The 20,374-nt window shown below is 41.0% G+C and overlaps 1 protein-coding gene across 1 annotated transcript; it reads left to right on the forward strand.

Moving 5' to 3' along the window:
- shisa9b (shisa family member 9b) lies at positions 1-20,160 on the forward strand. Its single transcript, XM_062450547.1, has 4 exons — positions 1-857; positions 1,598-1,713; positions 12,986-13,141; positions 15,664-20,160. Exons 1-4 carry the CDS (start codon positions 298-300, stop codon positions 16,068-16,070), a joined length of 1,239 nt encoding a protein of 412 aa, XP_062306531.1. The 5' UTR covers positions 1-297; the 3' UTR covers positions 16,071-20,160.
- The last annotated feature ends 214 nt before the right edge of the window (positions 20,161-20,374 follow it).

Here is a 20,374-nt window from a genome sequence, read left to right on the forward strand (position 1 = left end):
CTTTCCCACTCTCTCACTCACTCTCCTCGTACGTTCTTTCCCCACTGCCTTGAGTGAACGACCAATATAGGTTCCGAATATCAACGGAGAATGTTAGTGGCGCAGCGTAGAACCATGAGCTCAAAACTATTGTAGATACCTGAAGCAAGAAGCCTCTATTCGCTTAGAACCAATTACAGTCGGTTTAAGGTCTTAATTTACTGTTTTAGAAGAAATAACACGAGTAGTGTTAGACAGTCATGATTGTTTTGTGGATGGCTGTTTCTCACCTCTTTGGATTATGTACTCAGGCTTTTTATGAGACTTGGTAGTCTTCTGTCGTTTGGCTACAGTGGAGAAAAAGGGAGGCACATGATGAAAAGCGCGGGGTTGTTACTCGGTTACTTTTTGGTGAAAGTTCTTGTGTGCAACGCGGAGGGGGAGCCAGGGCAGGAACTTGACGGCATTGTTATGGTCAACGACTCGAAAGATGTGGAGAATAGCATCGCTGAAGTCCCACACAAAGAAGGCAGGTGCAGCGGTTACTACGACGTTATGGGTCAGTGGGACCCTCCCTTCAACTGCACCACGGGCAGTTACCTGTACTGCTGCGGGACCTGTGGCTTTAGATTCTGCTGCGAATACAAAATCTCGCGGCTAGACCAAACCACCTGCAAAAATTACGACACTCCACAGTGGCTGAAGACCGGCAAACCCCCACCGAAAAGGAACGACCCTGCACACGACCCCACCAAGGATAAGACTAATTTGATTGTGTATATAGTATGTGGTGTCGTGGCTATTATGGCACTCGTTGGGATCTTCACGAAATTAGGACTAGAGAAGGCGCACCGACCACACAGAGAAAACATGTCCAGGTACTATACATTTAGGCGACAAGTAATTACAAAGAAGCACTGAGCACACTGGTGATGCAGTCAGAAGACATGGAATGCAAAAGTGAAAAATGACAAAAAGGCTTTCAATTAAATGTAATGTTTCCTGATTTGAGTTCATTTAATCATTTTAATAAATCAATTTCAAGGTTAAATTCAATAATACGATTAATCCTAGACCACCCCTCTACATTTAAAGCAGTGTTTATTTTAATTAATAGGCCTACTTATGTTTTTAATTAAGTGTAGACTAATACCATTGTATTGTGTCTTGGTACTCTCGACCATGTTGCAACCAACTAGTACGAGTAATGGCCACATTTCCTTAAAGAAATCGGTTGGGGGTTTGATAATCTCGTTGCCCTACATTTCCCTGTTTTCATTATAAACTGGTCATTGAAATTAGCTGTCTACATTTGTCTACATTTCTTTTCAGTCTCACACCCAGCTTACCCTGCTTCTCCATTTATTTTGATGCAGTTTGAATTTCAGTAGGTGAGCCTATTGACTTGATGCAGCACATTTATCTGTTACTGTAGTGTACTTTAAAACACTCTTTGGAGTAAGCATTAATGATCAGAACTGGAGTTTGTGGAAACATAACCCTTGAACTACAGTACAGTCTTCCCATGGATACAGTATTAGTTGAGTTCTTATATTGGGAGTAGTGGAGAGGACCATGGTGTGGAGAGGATGTCACTGAGAAAGCAATGTTTCCTCAGAGCTCTTGCCCAGGTGATGCGCCAGCCTGCTCCAGGAGAACACTCAGAAGGCATTGGAGTACATGGCCAGCACTATGACACCATGCAAGTCAGCAGACCACAAATCACTAATCAACGTAAGTGTGCAGTCTATTATCTTCATTCATATTGAATTACATACAATTCTATATTTGAAAAAATACAATTGTTTAGGAGCTTATATCTGTTGAGGGCTGGAATCTAAAGCCAAAGTAAGGTTTTGAGATTGTGAATCAAAATAACCAACCCAACCTTGTCCCATCACACAATAAAACATTCATCATCAAATCGTATCCAGTCCTTTTAATTCATATCCTGTAAGGCACATCTCTGTATTTATGTTCATACAGTCGATTGAACGCACCACTGAATCAGATCAGCCTTTGTCATTGGAGCAAAGCAGATGTGAAATTCACACATCACTTTGCTAGCCTGATTTAGGTGTTTCAGAGAAGAGAGAAACTTGTGAAAGAAAGTCCATTTTGGAAAGTCCTGTGGGTTGGTGAAGCAATTACTCATGTCCTCAGTAATCACTTAACATACTGTGATAATTATCCTCATCGACTGCTTCTGACTAATACTAACATAACAATTTCACCATTCTCTATCTCCCACTACAACATTTTTCACTATCCCCCCTCCACCCGCTCTCTGTCTCTCTTTCTACAGTATCTCTCTGCTTCACCCATCTCTTTGTCTTGCTCTGAGACTCTCCCCCCTCTTTTTTCCTGCTCAAAAAACCCACACGCTACACACATTGATGAGGTTGGTTTTCCAATGGATTGCATGTCCGCTTGTTACCGACACGTGTTGATATACAGTAAACAAAGGACTGGTCTTTTTCCCCTGTCCTAGTTTGACATATTATATATGATATTTCTGCATTGCAAGGTGACATGTTTAATTGGGATTTTATATAGCTGTTAGAGATTTGCTCGACTCAAGACCTTTGTGTTAAAAAAGGCGACTGACCTGCTCTGTTACAAGGCTGTTAGCATGAACGCACTGGCTGTTGTTTCCACACTAAAGTGGGAAACTTCCACACTTGAGCACAAAAGAGCCCTGTGGATTACAGTGGGTGCACAAGAAGCTAGTTTTCAGGTAATCTCAGCCCTTGTCAGCGGTCTACTTTTCACAACATAATGTGCCAATGTGCCAGTGTACAAAATGATGTGTTATTCAGTGGGCTGAAGGTTTTTTAATCGTCTATTGTGGCATTCACTTTTTTGGGATTGTTTGTGTCTGCTACTACACACAGTAGATCTATACAGATGCCCACGCTGGTCGTGATCAAAGCTTGATGTCTTCATAAGTGTTTGCATACAATAATTATATAGCTTGTGCTGAGAATTGTGTAAAGACTTTGAGCATCAGAATCCCAGTCAGAGAAGTAATGCATGTCTATTGATCTGCTTGATGGATAAGGTTTTGTTAACCTTAACAGAAAAAAAGAATGTTCCTCATGGTGTGTGAATAGATTTTTCTTATCCCATTTCCCACTGTTGAGTTGTCTCGTGGAGAAATAGGTTGTTTTTACAAGAGAGGGAATGGATAATCTTTGTTTGCAGCGCCAGATAGTGCAGTCACTGTTCTTGAGAGGGTGCCGTTGACACACAGGTGTTGTGCTGCTAAAGAGCTGTCTCCTTGCGCGCCAAGGAAAAATAACAGGGAGAGTGCAGTGTGAGACTGTAGGGAGCTGGGCCATTTAATGGAAAATGGTGTGTGTGTGTGTGTGTGGGGGGGGGGGGGGGGGGTGAGATGCATTGACATCACAGGAGTTAAAAGTGCTTTGCGAGTGAAATCTGAATGATGGCAGCTACGTAAAACACAATGTAGTACTGTGTTATGAGTCAGGTTACACATTTTATATTTAGTCATTTAGCAGACGCTCTTATCCAGAGCGACTTACAGTAAGGACAGGGACATTCTCCCCAAGGCAACTAGGGTGAAGTGCCTTGCCCAAGGACACAACATCATTTTCACGCCGGGAATCGAACCGGCAACCTTCTGATTAATAGCCCGACTCCCTAACCGCTCAGCCTTTTGACCCCCTTACACAGGGCCAAAGCGATACTGAAGCTACATGGTACTGAGGTAAAGTTACGAGGTTGTGAGGCACACCATCAGCCAGACTTCTGTGCCCTATTAGCCATTGAAATAGGTAAACAAACCAAACACTGCTGTTCTTAAAATGCTGCAGAAAACAAAAATGAAATTCTGTCCTCCAGTAAAGATTCTCAAAAGTAGTCTAATTTAACATCAAGAGACCTTCTGGGATATCACCACTCTGACATGTACAGGATTACACCTGTAAAATAAATCCCATTACCACAGATGTAAAACAAGCACATTAACTCCTCAGCTTCTGGTAGACCAGTCTTTCCAATGGTACATTATGTAAATGGAATCACCTACACTAAGACTGACACATGAGACAGTTTTGTGTTAATTTATTTCCATGTTCTCGTAATTTTTATATACAGAGAACATGGCATTATCTTGTCAGAAAATGTTTTTAGAGGCTCACATGATCGTCATGATTATGTGAATAACATCAAGATATCCATTTGAAATACATAAGAACTGTTTCTACCATCTAGGACTAGCAAGTTGGATCAAAGCTCACATTACTTTTCACTGAAAGCTCTGTAACATTGATTGTCCACTAGTGCTTCAGAGAAGGCACATTTAAATACAATTTACACTGATCAGTACCTTTTCGCATGGCATCTCCTTGGAAAGACAGGTATTGGTAGTCAATCCAGGTTGTTGGATACAGACGGGCTCTTAAACATGCTGTGGCAGAATGCATGACATTTGACTGTGTATTAATTTCCCCACTGAGGCAACTAAGACCCTGCATAATTTTGCAGTTCTAACACTGTCTATATAGGATGTGTCCTTTGCATGGCTCTTTCCATGGAGATCTCACAAATTGTGCTGACAATTGTTCTCCCCCCACAGCCCTCTTCAACTTTAGATTGCACTTTACAGAGGGAATGTCTACTTTAAATGGAACTTTAACCCTGCAATGCTTCTTGTCGAATCAACATAGGAAACTGCTGTAGGTTACGAATGAAATGCCTTACTTCAGTGAATTCCTAACTGACCTGTGGAGGCGGTGCAGGTCCATATGTTCATTAAACTTGGGTCAGAAACTGCTCAGCTTCTGTACATGAAATGTAACACCACACAGGTCTATTTACCATACACCGTAATGATATTACAGTCTGACAAAAAGCCTTAGCCTTATTTTGGGGGCATTTTTCATGCTTTAATGGAAAGCTTGTGGTGAATTACGACAAGAAAGGCAAGGAGAGAGAGGGGAGGATATGCAGCAAAGTGCCATGGCTGCAGTAAGGCTTTAGCCTATATGGTACCGGGAAGGCCCCAGTTCAGGTTTATTGTTGGATTGTTTGAAATTGAAAAAACACCCAACATCAAAACCCACAGACATAATACAATGCATCAACAGATACAATACAGATACAAAAAATAAATACATTAAATGACAGAGTCAAACCCTGTTTCCTGGTGTGAAAGCGGTAGAGAGTATGAAGAACTCGTGAATCTTTAAAGAAATTTGGGCACGGCTGTGCCGCGCTGTGCCTGTCTTGGTTCATTCCAGATGATTACGCTACCCTGTCAGTGCACCTCTCACGACCAGAATATTTCTCCTTCTGCTGAAATTATCATTCTGTTTAATGAATTTAGGTGATGTCTTGGCGCTGCCGTGACAGGCGAATAATTAATCATTCTTTAAACGGAGACCTCTCTTTTCTACCGCGCCCCCTCCTGGAATAATTATCAGTTCATTACTAGCTGAGCCGACATGTTGACAGGTAGGTGGTTGTGTAAATCAGAGTCTCTGAGCCAGGCAACTGCAGCCCCAGCACTGTTGTCTACAGAGCATCTCCTCCACTCCATATATACTGGTTATTAGAAAGCAATACTCAAAGCAAACTTTAACTTGGTGAAAGTAAGAGCTTGAATCCCTGGATCATCACGTAAGAAAAGATAAGATATAATTTAATGTCCCCGTAGGGAAATCTGTTCTGGACTCCATCTTGGAGTTCCACAGAAGATAAAATCACACATGAACATCTTCACAGTACAGGGGGGACATATTGCACAACCCTTTTGACCACAGACATATTGACACATGATATGCAAAGCTTAACCACATGGTCCCAGTGTGCCTCTCTGTAGGCTTAAAAAGATGGTCATGAATTCCAAATCCACAGCAGTCTTGTGCAATATGACAACATGACATGTTCAACCTCCCCAGTTGTAATGTTTGGTTATGTCTGAAGATCTCATCAACGAGATCTTTATAATCCCTTATTAAATTTCAATTGCCGTACAGTAAGAATAAGAATGAAACTGAGCAGACTAATCTGCCATTGATTGAATGGTTACATGGAAGATTTGTCAAGATCATAATAATACCAGTGAGACAAAGAGAATCTTTCTTCACTCATGCTTTAAATGAAGGTATTTGGACACTAGGCCAGAACCTTCTAAGAAAGCTTTGAGGTTTTGGATTGCATTGGATGTGGCGATGTTTTCGTTTCAGAAGTGACGACTGGTGGTACACTGTTGACTGTGGCATGATGTCTTTTTCATTGGTATTGTGATGTTCATTAACTGCAATATCAAAGACACAAAACACAAAAAACTGGTGTGAGGATACTTTTAGAACACTGAACATTCCCCGTTAGTACGCAATGCACCGGTGTACAGTACAGAGTTTGGACCTTTCAGAGGAAAGCCTTGGGAATAGATGTACTTGAGGCAATGTTTTGTATTTCCTTCATACTGTAGTGTTCGCAGGGATATGTCTGAGGGATTCTCCGAAATTCACACTTCAAAAGCAGCACTGAAAAGGAACATTTCTCGCTGTGGCAGGTTTTCCTTGTTTTTTATGTTGCTGGCTCTGGGGCAAGGTTCGGGGATAGGTTGGCAGGGGTGAATTTGGATGGACGGACACGGCCACAGGGCACAATGCTGTGCCTGTTTGTCATGTCTGGCACCATCAGGTGTAACCGTGCCAGAGCTGAACTGGGTGCTGTGAGCCAGGGGTTGTGTTGTCTAGCTGACACTGAGTGAGATGGTCCAGACGGAGCTCTCTCTTTCTCTCTCTCTCTCTCTCTCTCTCTCTCTCTCTCTCTCTCTCTCTCTCTCTCTCTCTCTCTCTCTCTCTCTCTCTGACACGTTACCCATCACAGATGACACATTCCCCTCAGACATGGCTGCGTTCTGCTTCGCTCTCTCCTTAGGGTGGCGGGCAGCTCGTGTGCTGCAGGGCTATCTTGGCCACCCACACTGTCATGTTCCTTTCCTTCAGGCCTCCCTGTTTGAGCAAAGGGCACCTGTGGCAGCCTGGGCTCTTTTACTCTCCAGGCAGTCAGCCGGGCGAGAACAAAGTCTGCTCTGGCTGCCAACTCGCAACGGCTAGCCATGCAATCCCTTGGTGACAAGTGGAGCTATATATGTGTGACCTACTATGATGAAAAAAAGCTAAAGATATCACATAGTATACAAAAACACTATTATTACACACATTTGTGTAAAGGAGTGTATTGTTTTATGTCCATTGTATCAATGCATATGTTTCAATACCTATTATAGTTATTATTATAATACTTTTACCTATAACATATTTGAGTTATACTTTCTCCTAGGGTCAAATTGTCTAAAATCAGTTTGCTGAAAATGTATGTATTGAAAATGCTCAATGTGAATGAATTGGTCAAACTCTATCAGATGCTGATTAGCACTATTTATAACAAATTATAATTGATTACTCCCACAGCATGGAAAGAAATAAAGCACTGCCTCAAGTAATTGCATTTGTCTTTAATAAGAAGCTCAAGCACTTTGAAAACACTTAAATATATAATAGCAGTTTGCTTTAATAATCGTAGACACCGTTTTCTGCAGAGAGCAAGCAACATTTGCTTCCGAAAATGCATGGAATACATGGAATCTCCAAGCTCTGGCACCTCTGACACAACTAGACATATTAAGAGCACCATTTGATTACACAACCCCACCAACTTGTGTGGCATTAAGTAGCTCCCACCAACACAAAGTCCACAGATCTTAATGCATTGAATGGTAAATGGTTTATGCATATTTAACATGTTGTTGCAAATCGTTATGTGGTGCATTCCCTTTTCCCCCAAATGTTAAATTATCAGTTCCTAAAGTGCACAATATGAGGTCACCATGAATAAGTCATAAAAGCAGTATCATCCTGTTAATGTACACTTAGCATAGGTGAATGTCAACGTTAATTACTAAGCACAAAGGACACAATGTAATAGTGTAAATTTATTCATAAAGTATGCAGTGCTGGGATGTACATTTGCTAGATGTCATGCATAATTTTTCTGAGCACAAGGTAATAGATGTGAAAATGCACTTGAAGTCAAACCCACTCACCCATTTAGTCAATCAAGCCATGAGCATAAGCATTTACTAAATGAAATGTTGTCCTCAATAACACTTGGGGAAGCTCATGTACATGGGCAGAGTAAGGAGTAAGGTAATGAGCACAGGTGAGGTACAAAGGCAGAAATCAGGCTATATCTGCAGTTATTATCGCACAGCAAGAGCTTAACTTCTCTGATTGGATCCCACTGTCTGTGGCCTAGATCTATTCCTCTACATTGCTCTGTTCAACGCATATACAGTATTTTGAGACACCCCTGCCATCAAACATTGGATTTGAAAAGCGAACTACGGATAATTACTCAATCTACGGCAAATGAAACTACATTCATGATTGGAGATGTTGGTGATGGAGGCGCCTGTATTCTAATCTACTCCCAAAATGCCACACAATGTCAGTCAGATTATGTATTAAGGTTAGATTTTGGGCACTGCGTCATGTTACTATTATGTACATATTATCTTTGTTCTCATCAAACATTTCACATAACATGATATACAATTCTGGTACCCAAGTGTGATTTAAGAGTTTTGGATTTTACTGGATTTCACCAGACCAGAACTGACACTCTAAGGATGTCAGTATGACATCTAAAGAAGGTGTCTAGATGTCTTTCACTTGCTTTAACTATCCATACAATATTATGACATGTATTTGACCGACCTGTGCTCAAAGGATATATCCTAGAGTGGGAACAACTGAAAAAAACCATCCCAAAAAACCTTTACATGACATCAGCATCTATAGCAACTTCATCAACAGGCATCTAGAAGAATAGGAGTTAAGTGATCATTATCATTCCCGTTTGAAAAGTAACCTGTAAACAAGAGTGTCCTTCTCATAGTACTGTTCCTTTGGGGCAGCCTGCTCCCAAAATACACCCGTTAATTTTTAATGAGTCCTGGGGAGGTATCTATGTCTGTAGTGTTGACTCGCATACTCTCTGCAACAACCTTTAAGTATTTAACCTTACAACAAGTTTTCACAATATCTCTTCACCTGCAAATGTGACAAGGTTGAATTAAGGGATATATTTAATTCTTGAAACACTATGGTGAAGCTTAAGAGTCAGGTTTTGTGCATTATATTCAGACATGAAAAATGCAGATAACGAAACACAAATTAGTATACTGTACCCCTTCAATGATAGAGATAGAACAATGCTTCTGTTCTTATGAGATACATGCAAGAAGTAGCTTTTGATCCTGGTTGCAACACACATGATTTGATACATCACAACAAGGTATTCATGCTAAGAGAACAGGAATGAAACTCTCTATGGAATGGACACTTCAGTCTTTTGTCTAATCTTTTGCTGTCCGCATGATTATACTTCACCATGATTGGCCATTATTCCCAGGATGTGGGTAATTCAGGTGAACAATGGAATGAAAAGGCCCTTACAGCTTTCACTCTGCCCCTCCACGTCAATCCCTCTATGCTTTTTCATGGGACAACATAGATAATTGCATGGTACTTTCTTAAGTAATTAGCACAGAACTGAAAGTTCCCTTTTGACCAGTGGGAAAAGAGGTCCTAATTAGCCTAATTTCTGTATTAATTATCTGTTTTTATCAAGGAGATGCTCCACCAAGGAATAGTGGTCTCCCAACAACTAAAAGTTGATTCTTTAGAAAAGCAAACTTACCCCCAAAAATTAAAAAATCTGCACAAGAGATGAGTCCTTTTGAAGTTGTTCTGGCAGTTGTTTTCTGTTTGGTTCACACCTCCTGTCCCTGACCTTGATTTCTCTCTGCCATCCTCCCACTTTCCATCTCAGTGCATAGTCTCCTCTTTCATTAATTACACTGCTAAAGAAAATAAACACACCCAGTTTCCGCTTTCAAAACAGATCAGTCCCCCCTTTAAAGTCAAATCTATTGTAGTTGCATTGACATGGTCTCCTATTTCCCCTGTCATTTTCAAGGAATAAACTTTCCTTGAGAAAAAGGGGTCCAAAAATAATCATTAATTCATGTCAGGGTCTCTTTGGGTCTAGCTTGACTTTCTGCTTCCCTTCTTCCCTTGTTCCATCCTGAATTATTCCCAATAGCAGAGAATCCTCAGGGACCAGTGGGTTTCCTCGGGAAATGTGTTTCTTTAATGCTGTATTTCACAAGAATTTCTCAGCAGGATTTTCTGATTAGCAATGTCAGTCACTTTTGCTGGTATGATCTATATATTTCACAAAACTGATGGATGATTCTTCACATAGATTCCCTGCTCAGTTAGCATGAATGGGACACCAATTGACATTTCTTGTACATCAAGAAAACTATTACCAGTGGGGGGTTTTGGGTTACAGTAGAACCCTCCAGGTGCCATTTGAATGAATGTGAATCAATGAATGATCAATGAATCAATACTGGCCGTATGTGTGTTTTTCATTTGTCCATAATACTTCCAATACAAGTCTTGCCAGCCTTCGGAAAAAGTATATCCAGTGATGACCATGTTCCTCAGGATTAGAGAGACCTGTCAGGTCCTTCTGTGTCACCTGGCAGGAAACAGGCATAACTAGAGCTGACATATTCATTAAGTAGCTGTCAAGAAAAAGATGACTAACTTCCACACAAAGGGGCTACCAGGGGAAGATGAGGAGAATAAAAGCTCGGGTGGCATTTCCTTGATAGTTGACATGTCTTCCATGACACATGGTCTCTGCTAACCTAGACCAGTTTGAGAATGTTTCATTCAATTTGGCATAAGTGTTTTTGATGCAATGTCGTCCCCCCGTCCCGTCCCCCATGCATCAAGTGTTGTTTGTCTTCTCAGCCCATTGTCCTCAATCCAAAACAAACAACCTCAGCAGCAGTAGCTGTGTGACGAGATACCTAAGTGTCTGGATGAGGTACTTGCAACGTTAAACACACCACTGACCTTTAGCGATGTGGAGTGTGACGTGATTAAGGTGTTGCTGCTACACACACTATCTGTCTGATTAGATGTTTATTTGTTACCAAACATTTTGGTATTATAACGCTCGAAGGAGATTAGGAAGTCAAAGCATTGTCTGTCTGACATTATATTGTCAGTGTGAACTGTACTGTAGCAAGTGCATGATGACAAGTTTTGTTAAAAGTAAGTCAATCCAATTAAGTATACTGCCCAGTAACATTTGGGGCAGAAGTAAACAGGATGGGCCTTTTTCCTCTCCCTCTCCCCTCCTCTGCTAGGCTGTGGAAGAGTCAACATGTCTGCAAAAAATGATGACCTGTTGCCTTGAAAAACAAGTCATTAGTGGTTCATTAGTCTTCTTGTTGACAATTATCCCAGACTGCTTGTGGGTATGACATGGATTTTAAATAGTGTGCTTGTCGAGTAATATATGTGCAAAAACATTTTGTTGTCAATTACATGATTGCCATCATTATTCTGAAATGATCTGTGTTATCAATTAAACAAATTACCACAACGTACGATCAATCATGTATCATGTTTTACCATTAGTAAACTCTGCTTTTACAAAAAGAGTAATCCTCACAAAGCTTGCTGCCAGTATAACATAATTGCTGCCAAAGTCCATAATTTATACCACTGTCCGACTAACCATTTGGAACTTTGGAGGTTAACTATGCCAGCTCAGTATGCCAAGCCAAGCTATGGCACCCATGTTGTGTTATAACAACTGTGCTCTCCCAAGGGCTTATGGTTGGTGCTCATTGCAGCTTTTGGATACTAGGGAGAGAAGAGGAGGAAGAGATGTTGACTTGTACAGCATCACATGCTTGAGGGGACATCCTCATCTGTCACCATTCTCATTTGGAGGCACTTAGCTGGTACAGAAGCTGGTATTTATGTGTGAAGAAAACTGAACGTCAACTAAATGTCAGTGCTGTGACATGAGTTGCCTAATAAACGTGACTTTTGGGTTGTGTGGATTTCACCAACCAGCACAGCCATGATGGGAAGGACATTTCTGCTTTGTTTGTTAAGGTGGTGATGCACGGAGCATCCCCCGAATGGCCACCTGTGTGTGGGCGTGCTCTCCTGACCTCCCAGTGCTATCAGGGCAGTGGAAAATGATGCTTGGGACATCTGGCTGCTCTGTCATGCCAGCAGGCAGGGGGCCAGTCAATTTACCCTGGTTCTGTGCACCCCTCAATTAAGCAGATGTCTTCTGTTGGATTAGTACAGTTTTACAAAGAGCAGTCCTGACTTTCCCCAGCTGGGTCCCCAGAGACAGCCAGCCACTGGGAGAGTGACGCAACCAAGAAGCTGGAACAATTAACATTGTCCGTTTCCATCCATCCACCAGGCTCATTTCCATCAGGGATATTGGATGTTATATCAGCAGGAGCTTGTTTGGAGGAAACCAGTTCAAAAGAAATTGGATTGGAGGGGGATTAGCGCAGTTGGAACTGGCTAGCACTCCGAGCGATCCATGGTTAATGATTTGTATCCTGGGGTGGACATGAAGAGATGCCCTTAGCAGAGAAAACTAAAGTTTGGGTGATGGGTCAGTAAGCACCCACACAGACAGGGTACTGTCAGGGCTCACCTCCTCCAGCTTTCATTGGATACTTTCTCCAGTTTCTAGACTTTCTAGACTCACAAAAAGTGTTGTACTGTTACAGCGTGAGTAAAAACTGTTGTTTTAATTCACAAATATGCACTGCCATTGGTGGTTGGATTTTGGTCTGTAATTGTACTCCCATTGATCTACATCTATATGTACTATATCTACATCTATATATCTATCTATATATATGTATAACATCTATACATGTTTCATGATGATGGTGAGCGACTTCATGCAGTTAGAGTACTTTATGCACACAAACTAGCAAATGTTACAAAGAACGTAAAAGTGTACCAAGCTTCTACTGCTGTGCATGAAGTATGTCCGAGAGATACCGATACAGTATCGCTGGCCATGGGTTCTTATGTTTTCTTTTTTTGTCTTCCTGCAGAGAGCAACCAGATGAACAGTGTGGGCTCAGGATCAGCTATGATGGCAGGCTTAACCCCACCACACCCTTACCCTCCCATTGGACAGCTCAACCACCCCTATGAGCAACAGCAACCTGGCAAGGAGATCAACAAATATGCCTCCCTAAAGGCTGTTGGTGAGAGACTGATGCTTATTTTGAGGCTTGTCAATGTTTATATGTCCTATTCCAGAAACGGTATGTAAAACAAAATGTTTTGTGGAAGGGAAATATTGCTGGTTCAATAGCATCCATTTTCTCACAATTTCAAAGACAAGTAGTGTGATACAGTACTGTGAACAGAGTTTGGAGAGAGAACGTGTGCTCCTGAAGTGTGGAAGTCCCATGTAATCACAGACAAATTACATGATTAAATGTGAGCTAATTAACACAATGCACATCTCTCACATCTGAATTGGAGTAAAGCACACGAAGCACTAGAGATATGTTCTGCCAGCTATAATTATTATTTTGCCTCATCTCCACTTTCCATCTCAATCTTAGCATGCAAATGCTTGTGTACTGAAAGACAGTGTTTATGTGACACTTTCTGTTTAAAGCAAGGCTTGGGAAAAGAGCTTTTCACAGAAATGTGAAATTAGCTGTGTGTAAATAAAGTATTCGAAATTAGAATTGATTACCTTGTCAGACAAGAAAGAAAAAAACCTTAGATTTTTTGCACAATGGCTATTGATTTATCATTTATCACCCAGGGCCGCTCACATCAAATAAATATTCACCACGAACTGCCATCCATAATGGTGCTGTTGGTGAAATGGTTTTACTGTGATTATGTAATCATTTCTGTAAGAAGTTTTTAGATCTTATAATTGCAACTTACAATCTCATCATAAATGTTTAAGACTCCCCTTCTTGGTGCCTCAGTGATTTAATAAGATCTTAGTTCTGTATTTGTAACAGACATATTCAATAGATTTGGCACATCGCTTTAGCAAGTAATTCAATTTAGTATCATCAAATTAAAACGGACAATAGTATAATGAAATGATGACCTTTGTTCTACCTTCACTCTCACCCATCTTACGGGTTGGGAGGTATTTTATTCAATGCTTGAAGTTATTGAGCATGATGTATGGTAGAACTACCGTACAGTAAGTACCGGAACTACACTATCCTATAATAAACAGAAATGTACAACATTTTCAAAAGAAGCATACTAATTTATTTATATTTCCATGTTTGATACCAATGGACCTTCAAACAAAGCTGGTTTGCCGACACACCATGAACACAGTTCAAGAGGCATGAGTCAGAGCATATGATATATGGTGTGATTAACAGAATTCAAGACCGGCATCAGAAACTGACTGTCTTTGATGGGTCTAAAAGCATTGATGGAAACATTTGATAGTCTTTAGCAGGGAACTGAAACAGATATACTTTTATGGATTCCGTCTCATCCAATTAAAGGCACAGCCAGTAAAAAGCTTCAGAGAGATGACAGCTGTCAGAGTGCGATTTGCAGCCCTGATCAAGCAGAGGATTCTGCATGTGGAACAGCAGACACTGTGTGACATTCAGATGCAGCTGATGCTAATTCACTCAAGAACCGTCAAGTAGACCGATCATTAGGGTAAAACGAAAATAAAGACAGGGGGAAATCTTATCTACTAAGAGATGGAGAGGCAGAGAAAAGGAGAGCGGTGGAGATGGAGGTGACGTGGGACTGGGGACTGGGAGACAGCCTGAGGAAGCTTAACTCAACTAAACTGTTTGGGTTCTGCCTGGTGAGCCACTGTGATGTCCCTGTCTCTCTGGTGTGTTTTAGTCTGCAAGTCTGCTTCATCGGCTGTATGAAAGGAGCTTGTTCTGAGGAGACACGGCTCCCTCGTCCACTCCCCTCATCTCAGATGTGTCTGCTGCATCATGGCCTTTGATCCAGAGCACAAAAGCAACCCCAGCACCTACCAGCTGGGGGCAGAGCCTATTAAAGGTCACCTGTAGGACATTCAATTAAAAAGAAATGGGAAATGTCACAGTGAAATGATGGGGATTTACATTGGAACATGGTGTGCTCGCCACCAATTAGCACTTTATTTTGTTTTAATGTCGGGGCTGTGTTGGAGACATGAATGACACCATATTTGCATATACAATAGATGTGTGCACACAGGCCTGTCCACATCCTCTGACAGTCAGAACCAGCATGTTCCCAGATGATTCTCTGACAGTCAGAACCAGCATGTTCCCAGATGATAATAGGTAGATAAAACTTTTTATTTTTTTTATTACAGGCATACTCAGGCATGATGACATTCAATACAGCTTTGGCAACATTTAATTGTGCTGATAATTAACACCACCAAACTATTTAAAAACCCTGGCAGTTTTTACCCATTAAAACTGCCAACCCACATCTTGCCAGTCAGATTAATCTTTGTCCCTAATCATAAATAATGTCTATCAGGTAAGTATTTTGAGACAATACATTCGCAAAGGGCATATTGGGATTGTTTGTTTTTCAACATCTCCACCACAATTCTCATGGCGGAATTAATCTGCACCGGCATGACAATCATGTGTTAATAATCACAACATGACCTGTATATGTTAACTATAAAGCAAGGCTGGCATAAGATATTGAACTTTCTCGGTTTGCTAATCGTTCTGTTCCCTTTTGTGGTGTTTGTGCCTTCCAGCGGAGAAGTCAAATGAGAACTTCTACACCAACCGGCGGCACATGGTGGAGATGACGGCCAAGGGCAGCCTCCCCATGCAGCCGGTCCGTGTGGAGCCTGAGCCCAGCAACCCTTACAGCCCCCCGCCGCAGCCCTCCCTCAAGCAGAACGGACACAAGTCCAAAAGCAACAAGACCCACAGCTCCCACACCTCCCACACCCTGGCCTACAGCTCCAACACCATGGGCGCCTCAGGCATGTTTAAGGGCTGGGACGACACAGAGACCCTGGGGCGGCGGCAGACCTATGACCCTAAGAAACACTGCACCATGGAGCAGGTGAACGAGATGCACACCCTGCGCAGCCAGCACTATCTGCCCCCGCAACCCTACTTTGTCACCAACAGCAAGACAGAAGTGACTGTGTGATGGGCCCCAACTACCCCTACCACTAGAATCGCAGCTGCAAGACAGGGAGCAGGGGAAATATCAGACACAAAACCGAGGGGTTGGTCAAGAGGCGGAAGAAGAATTGCAGTGCTTGACTCTGACCCTCTTTTTAGGGAGTCAAGTGTGTCTTTGTGCGTGACTCTGCATGTGATTGCCATGTATGAAAGTCCTGCAGAAAGGTGAGAGTGACAACAGAAAAATACAGCGCTTCACACCTCAAAGGGTTATTTAAATAATCACTGTATTGCTGATTATAATGCAATCAATAATCACATCAAGTCTGACTAAACCCGTGAGCAAAGAAGTCTAACCTCTGATCATTCAAATTACCATTCAGGCTACAAATGTCAGTATTTAATGACATCTCAGCGGGCCTGTAAAATGTCCGATTTATGTTGTCCATATCGAATGATTCAATGGGACTACAGTATATCTGAACACAGTTTAGAGTTTTGTGTTCATCGATTGTTGAAGAAAGGTTCCTCATACATGTTGTATATACTGTAATGAGAGAGTTATTCAGCACTTCATCTTAAAGCAAGCTCATGTATGTCAGAGACAGGGATGACGTTGCAAAACAGTGATAACTCCATATCTATACCAACAGCATAGTCGTTCATTTAGAGCTGATGAATCAAGTCTTTACCAAACTGGTTCTGTGGTGTTCTTATACACCGCACTCTCACTGAAGTTAGGGACTGTGCCTTTTTCAAAGAGGATTCAATACTGTTCGTATCAAATAGCTCTTAGAAACATTCCTTAAAAGACCTTCTGGACATGAGGATAAATGAATGCTCCATCTTAATCAAGCATGTCCAATTTCAACTTTCTTATATCAGTAATGGTGTGGATAATGTAATTTTTTTTCTTAATTCAGCAATGCATTGTTGGTATTATCCTTACCCTGAAACTAAACCTAACTCCTTCTGTAAAGTCACTGCCAGTAACTTAGCTAATAATGTGTTTTTTTTATATTCTTCAGCAGATAAAGTAGCATAGATCAATGTTCAACCAGGGTACAATGGCCTCTCATTTGACGGTGCCAGCAAGTATTTGATTATCCTACAGTAGATGATGTCCAAGAGATTCAGCTGTGGCTGTTGAGAGACCAGAGCTAACCTTAGAGAGGAGCATTTTATGTAGAATGATATGAAACTCAGGATGAAGAAAGAGAATGCCCTCTGAAATTATCTCATTTCATGTGCCCTTCTAATCCTTTTGTTTTAACATACATAGTGAAAAAAAAAATCCCAAATCATGTATCAGTAAATTTAATTCAGTTTAGCAATATTCAGTGTTAAATAATAATATTAAGTGTTAACTATTATACTGTTAAAATTAACAGATGATAGTAAAGGAAAACATGATTTTTACACCTAGGAAGGACAACTACAAATGGAATAATGTTTATGATACATGCTTGTCTTGGATTGGTCAGATTATGTTTTAGTCCCAAATCTCTTCAAAGTCGACTGCCACTCTACAAACATACAATAAGCTATGTAAGCCCCTACCGATCAATGCCGTTACTCTCATTCGGAAGACAATTTTGGAGTTAAGTGGGCTAGTTGTGCGTCATCAAATAAAAACGTAGGACTATTTCAATGAAATGCCTCATTCTGGGAATCCCACATGAGCATAATGCATTAACAGTTGAGATGCCCGCCTAGCTTACCAAAAAAAGACATTCTGAAGGGCTTCTGATGCAATTTGCCATGTGTTGCGTTGCGTTTGCTGCCAAGTGATGCAGACACATCCCACACCTTGTCTGCATGTCTTCACTTGCGGTTCAACTTTCTAAAGGTTTCCTCCCTGCGTTTCAGCCAGGCAGCTCTAATGGCAGCCATTAGAGCCACAAGGTGGCTCTAATGGCTGAAGTAGAGGAAGCCGTCTTGTCATTCATTTGCTCCACATGACGACTGCTGAAAATACATGTCCACGTTGTCCAGCACAGTCACTCACCACTTCTTTAGAAACTTAAAAGGTACATGCATATGGCCAAGACACTGTAGTTCTCCTAATAAATCACATGGCACGTTTGATAAAAACAATAATGTCCTGTGAATTTAACATAAAATTGTCTTTAGAAATACTTACTAGATGTTTCTCTCAATTTGAGGACAATACAGTACCTACTTTGAGTCATACAGTAACTATCAATTAGGCACACATATACCCAAAACAAATACTTTGGATGCATTGACTCTTAATTCATACTGTTTCTTCTGTTTGATGTACAGTAATTACACAATAGATTGCTATACAGTATGCCTACAGTGTAACCAAGGCACATAACCTGCTCTTGCCTCTATATGACTATACAGTTGTCAAAAACCTTATTTCACTTTTGCATGTAAGTTGCCATTACACAAACTGCCACACCTATTAATGCAGATTCAAATGTCTTATGAACAATAATATAGTTATACTATGTACAGTATTGTTCGTTCACTATATATGCAAGGCATATGTTTCACATTTTTGCACCAGTCATTGTCCCAAAATGTAATAAAACACGTCAGAGTACCAACTGTGTGATGCAAAAATACAATATTACAAGGTATACCTACTTACAGTACCTATGTATCACATTTGTATTGTGTATCAAAAGTGTAGTGTTCTACAACACAGTAGGTGTTATTGTGTTGAAACTGTGGTTTAGTGCAAGGTTGTCATGTTGAGTAGAACTACAAGGGCTGACCTTTTACTTAAAAAGCCACAGTTGCCACACAGACTAACAGCATCATCATCTTTTGTTCAGGAGACAGGAATCAACTGAGTAACCAATAATCACCAGAATGTAAACTGTAACAAGTCAGCCCTTTTCTTACTGTATTCTATGTGCACAAATTCAACCCTGCAAAATGGGTTTTGGAGTGCCTGGTAGATTGCACTTGTACATGACAAAAGTTGGCATGGACTGTAAAGTTAGTGAAGTATTTTTGTTTTACATGAAGGCCATGATGTCCAACAATAAAAGTCCTTTATGTAGTCAAATACAGTGCAGTACAAGCTCTGTGAAATGGGGGAAAAAAGGGGTGAAAAAATTAGTCACCATGATACATGACAATATGCTAGTGTTTATTTGTTTGACTCACCGCCAGACAAATTTAAATCAAATGTTATAATCATTATCTGTTCAAATGTCCCTTTACTGTGTCTAGTATATGCCTGTATGAGGCTATAGTTCTATGTAGTTGACATTTGTTGTATACATGTGGGTTTAACGGTTAGAGTGTAACACCAACAATTCTTATTAACTGGACAATTGTACTGGTGACCTGGACTGTACATTGAGGGTTGAAGGTTGAATATGCCTGATTATAAATGTGTAGGGGAAAGGATTTACATCTGTGGTCAGTAGATCATTTTGAACACAGAAACAGATTTTTTATAAATGGACACTTGTCATAATGTGCAAGTTGTAAAAAGGGAAAATCCATTGTACAGTTCACACCTACAGTGCAAACATATTTACAATAAATCAATTTATCTTCAACACATTTGTGTGCATCGAAACATACGTTATTTTCTCCCTTTCTGTTTTCCACTTCTACACATTTCCAAGGTTTTAGATCGAACACACAGTAATCCAAATAGTGAAAACGAAAACACTCCCTGTTCCTACACCTGTATTGTAAGAGCCTGAAAAGACTCTCACAATCAATCCACTGTGTGACGCAGGAAACAGACCCCACCTGCACAGTGTGCTGAGCCTGCAGAACAGACCATTGTTTCAACTTCTTCTGTATACCCCTTTGATCAGCATCTCAGGTCCCTGACATGCCTGCAGGCTGATTGTGTTCCAACACACAGCTAATAAAGCCACTGTCTGGACACCTTGCTCCTAGTATTGGAGTTAATCTGCCTGTCCAGACTCAACACCCATGTCAGCTCATCTATCTTCAAGGAAAGAGGCCTTTGTCCTGGTGTTGGGAGGATTCTTAATTCAAATCCAATATGTCCCTAGTGCTTTTATTAACAGGAAACTCTACTGACCTTTCAGTAACAACGATTCTGTCCTCTTCCTGCAATATAATCTTCCATCAAAACCTGTGGCAGAAATGTTTGATCAGGTGGCTGAGCGGTTAGGGAAGCGGGCTTGTAATCAGAAGGTTTCCAGTTCGATTCCCAGCCGTGCCAGATGGCGTTGTGTCCTTGGGCAAGGCACTTCACCCTACTTGCCTCGGGGGAATGTCCCTGTACTTACTGTACTTACTGTAAGTCGCTCTGGGTAAGATCGTCTGCTAAATGACTAAATGTAATTGAGAGCTGACAACTTG

This window comes from Osmerus eperlanus, chromosome 2, assembly GCF_963692335.1.
Source record: "Osmerus eperlanus chromosome 2, fOsmEpe2.1, whole genome shotgun sequence".
NCBI lineage: Eukaryota > Metazoa > Chordata > Actinopteri > Osmeriformes > Osmeridae > Osmerus > Osmerus eperlanus.

Bases quoted from the DNA above. Each gene is read 5' to 3' on its own strand.
- shisa9b (XM_062450547.1), top strand. From the start codon at position 298: ATGAGACTTGGTAGTCTTCTGTCGTTTGGCTACAGTGGAGAAAAAGGG. The intron at 858-1,597 runs GTACTATACATT...ATGTTTCCTCAG, and splicing joins CACAGAGAAAACATGTCCAG to AGCTCTTGCCCAGGTGATGC. The intron at 13,142-15,663 runs GTGAGAGACTGA...TGTGCCTTCCAG, and splicing joins TGCCTCCCTAAAGGCTGTTG to CGGAGAAGTCAAATGAGAAC.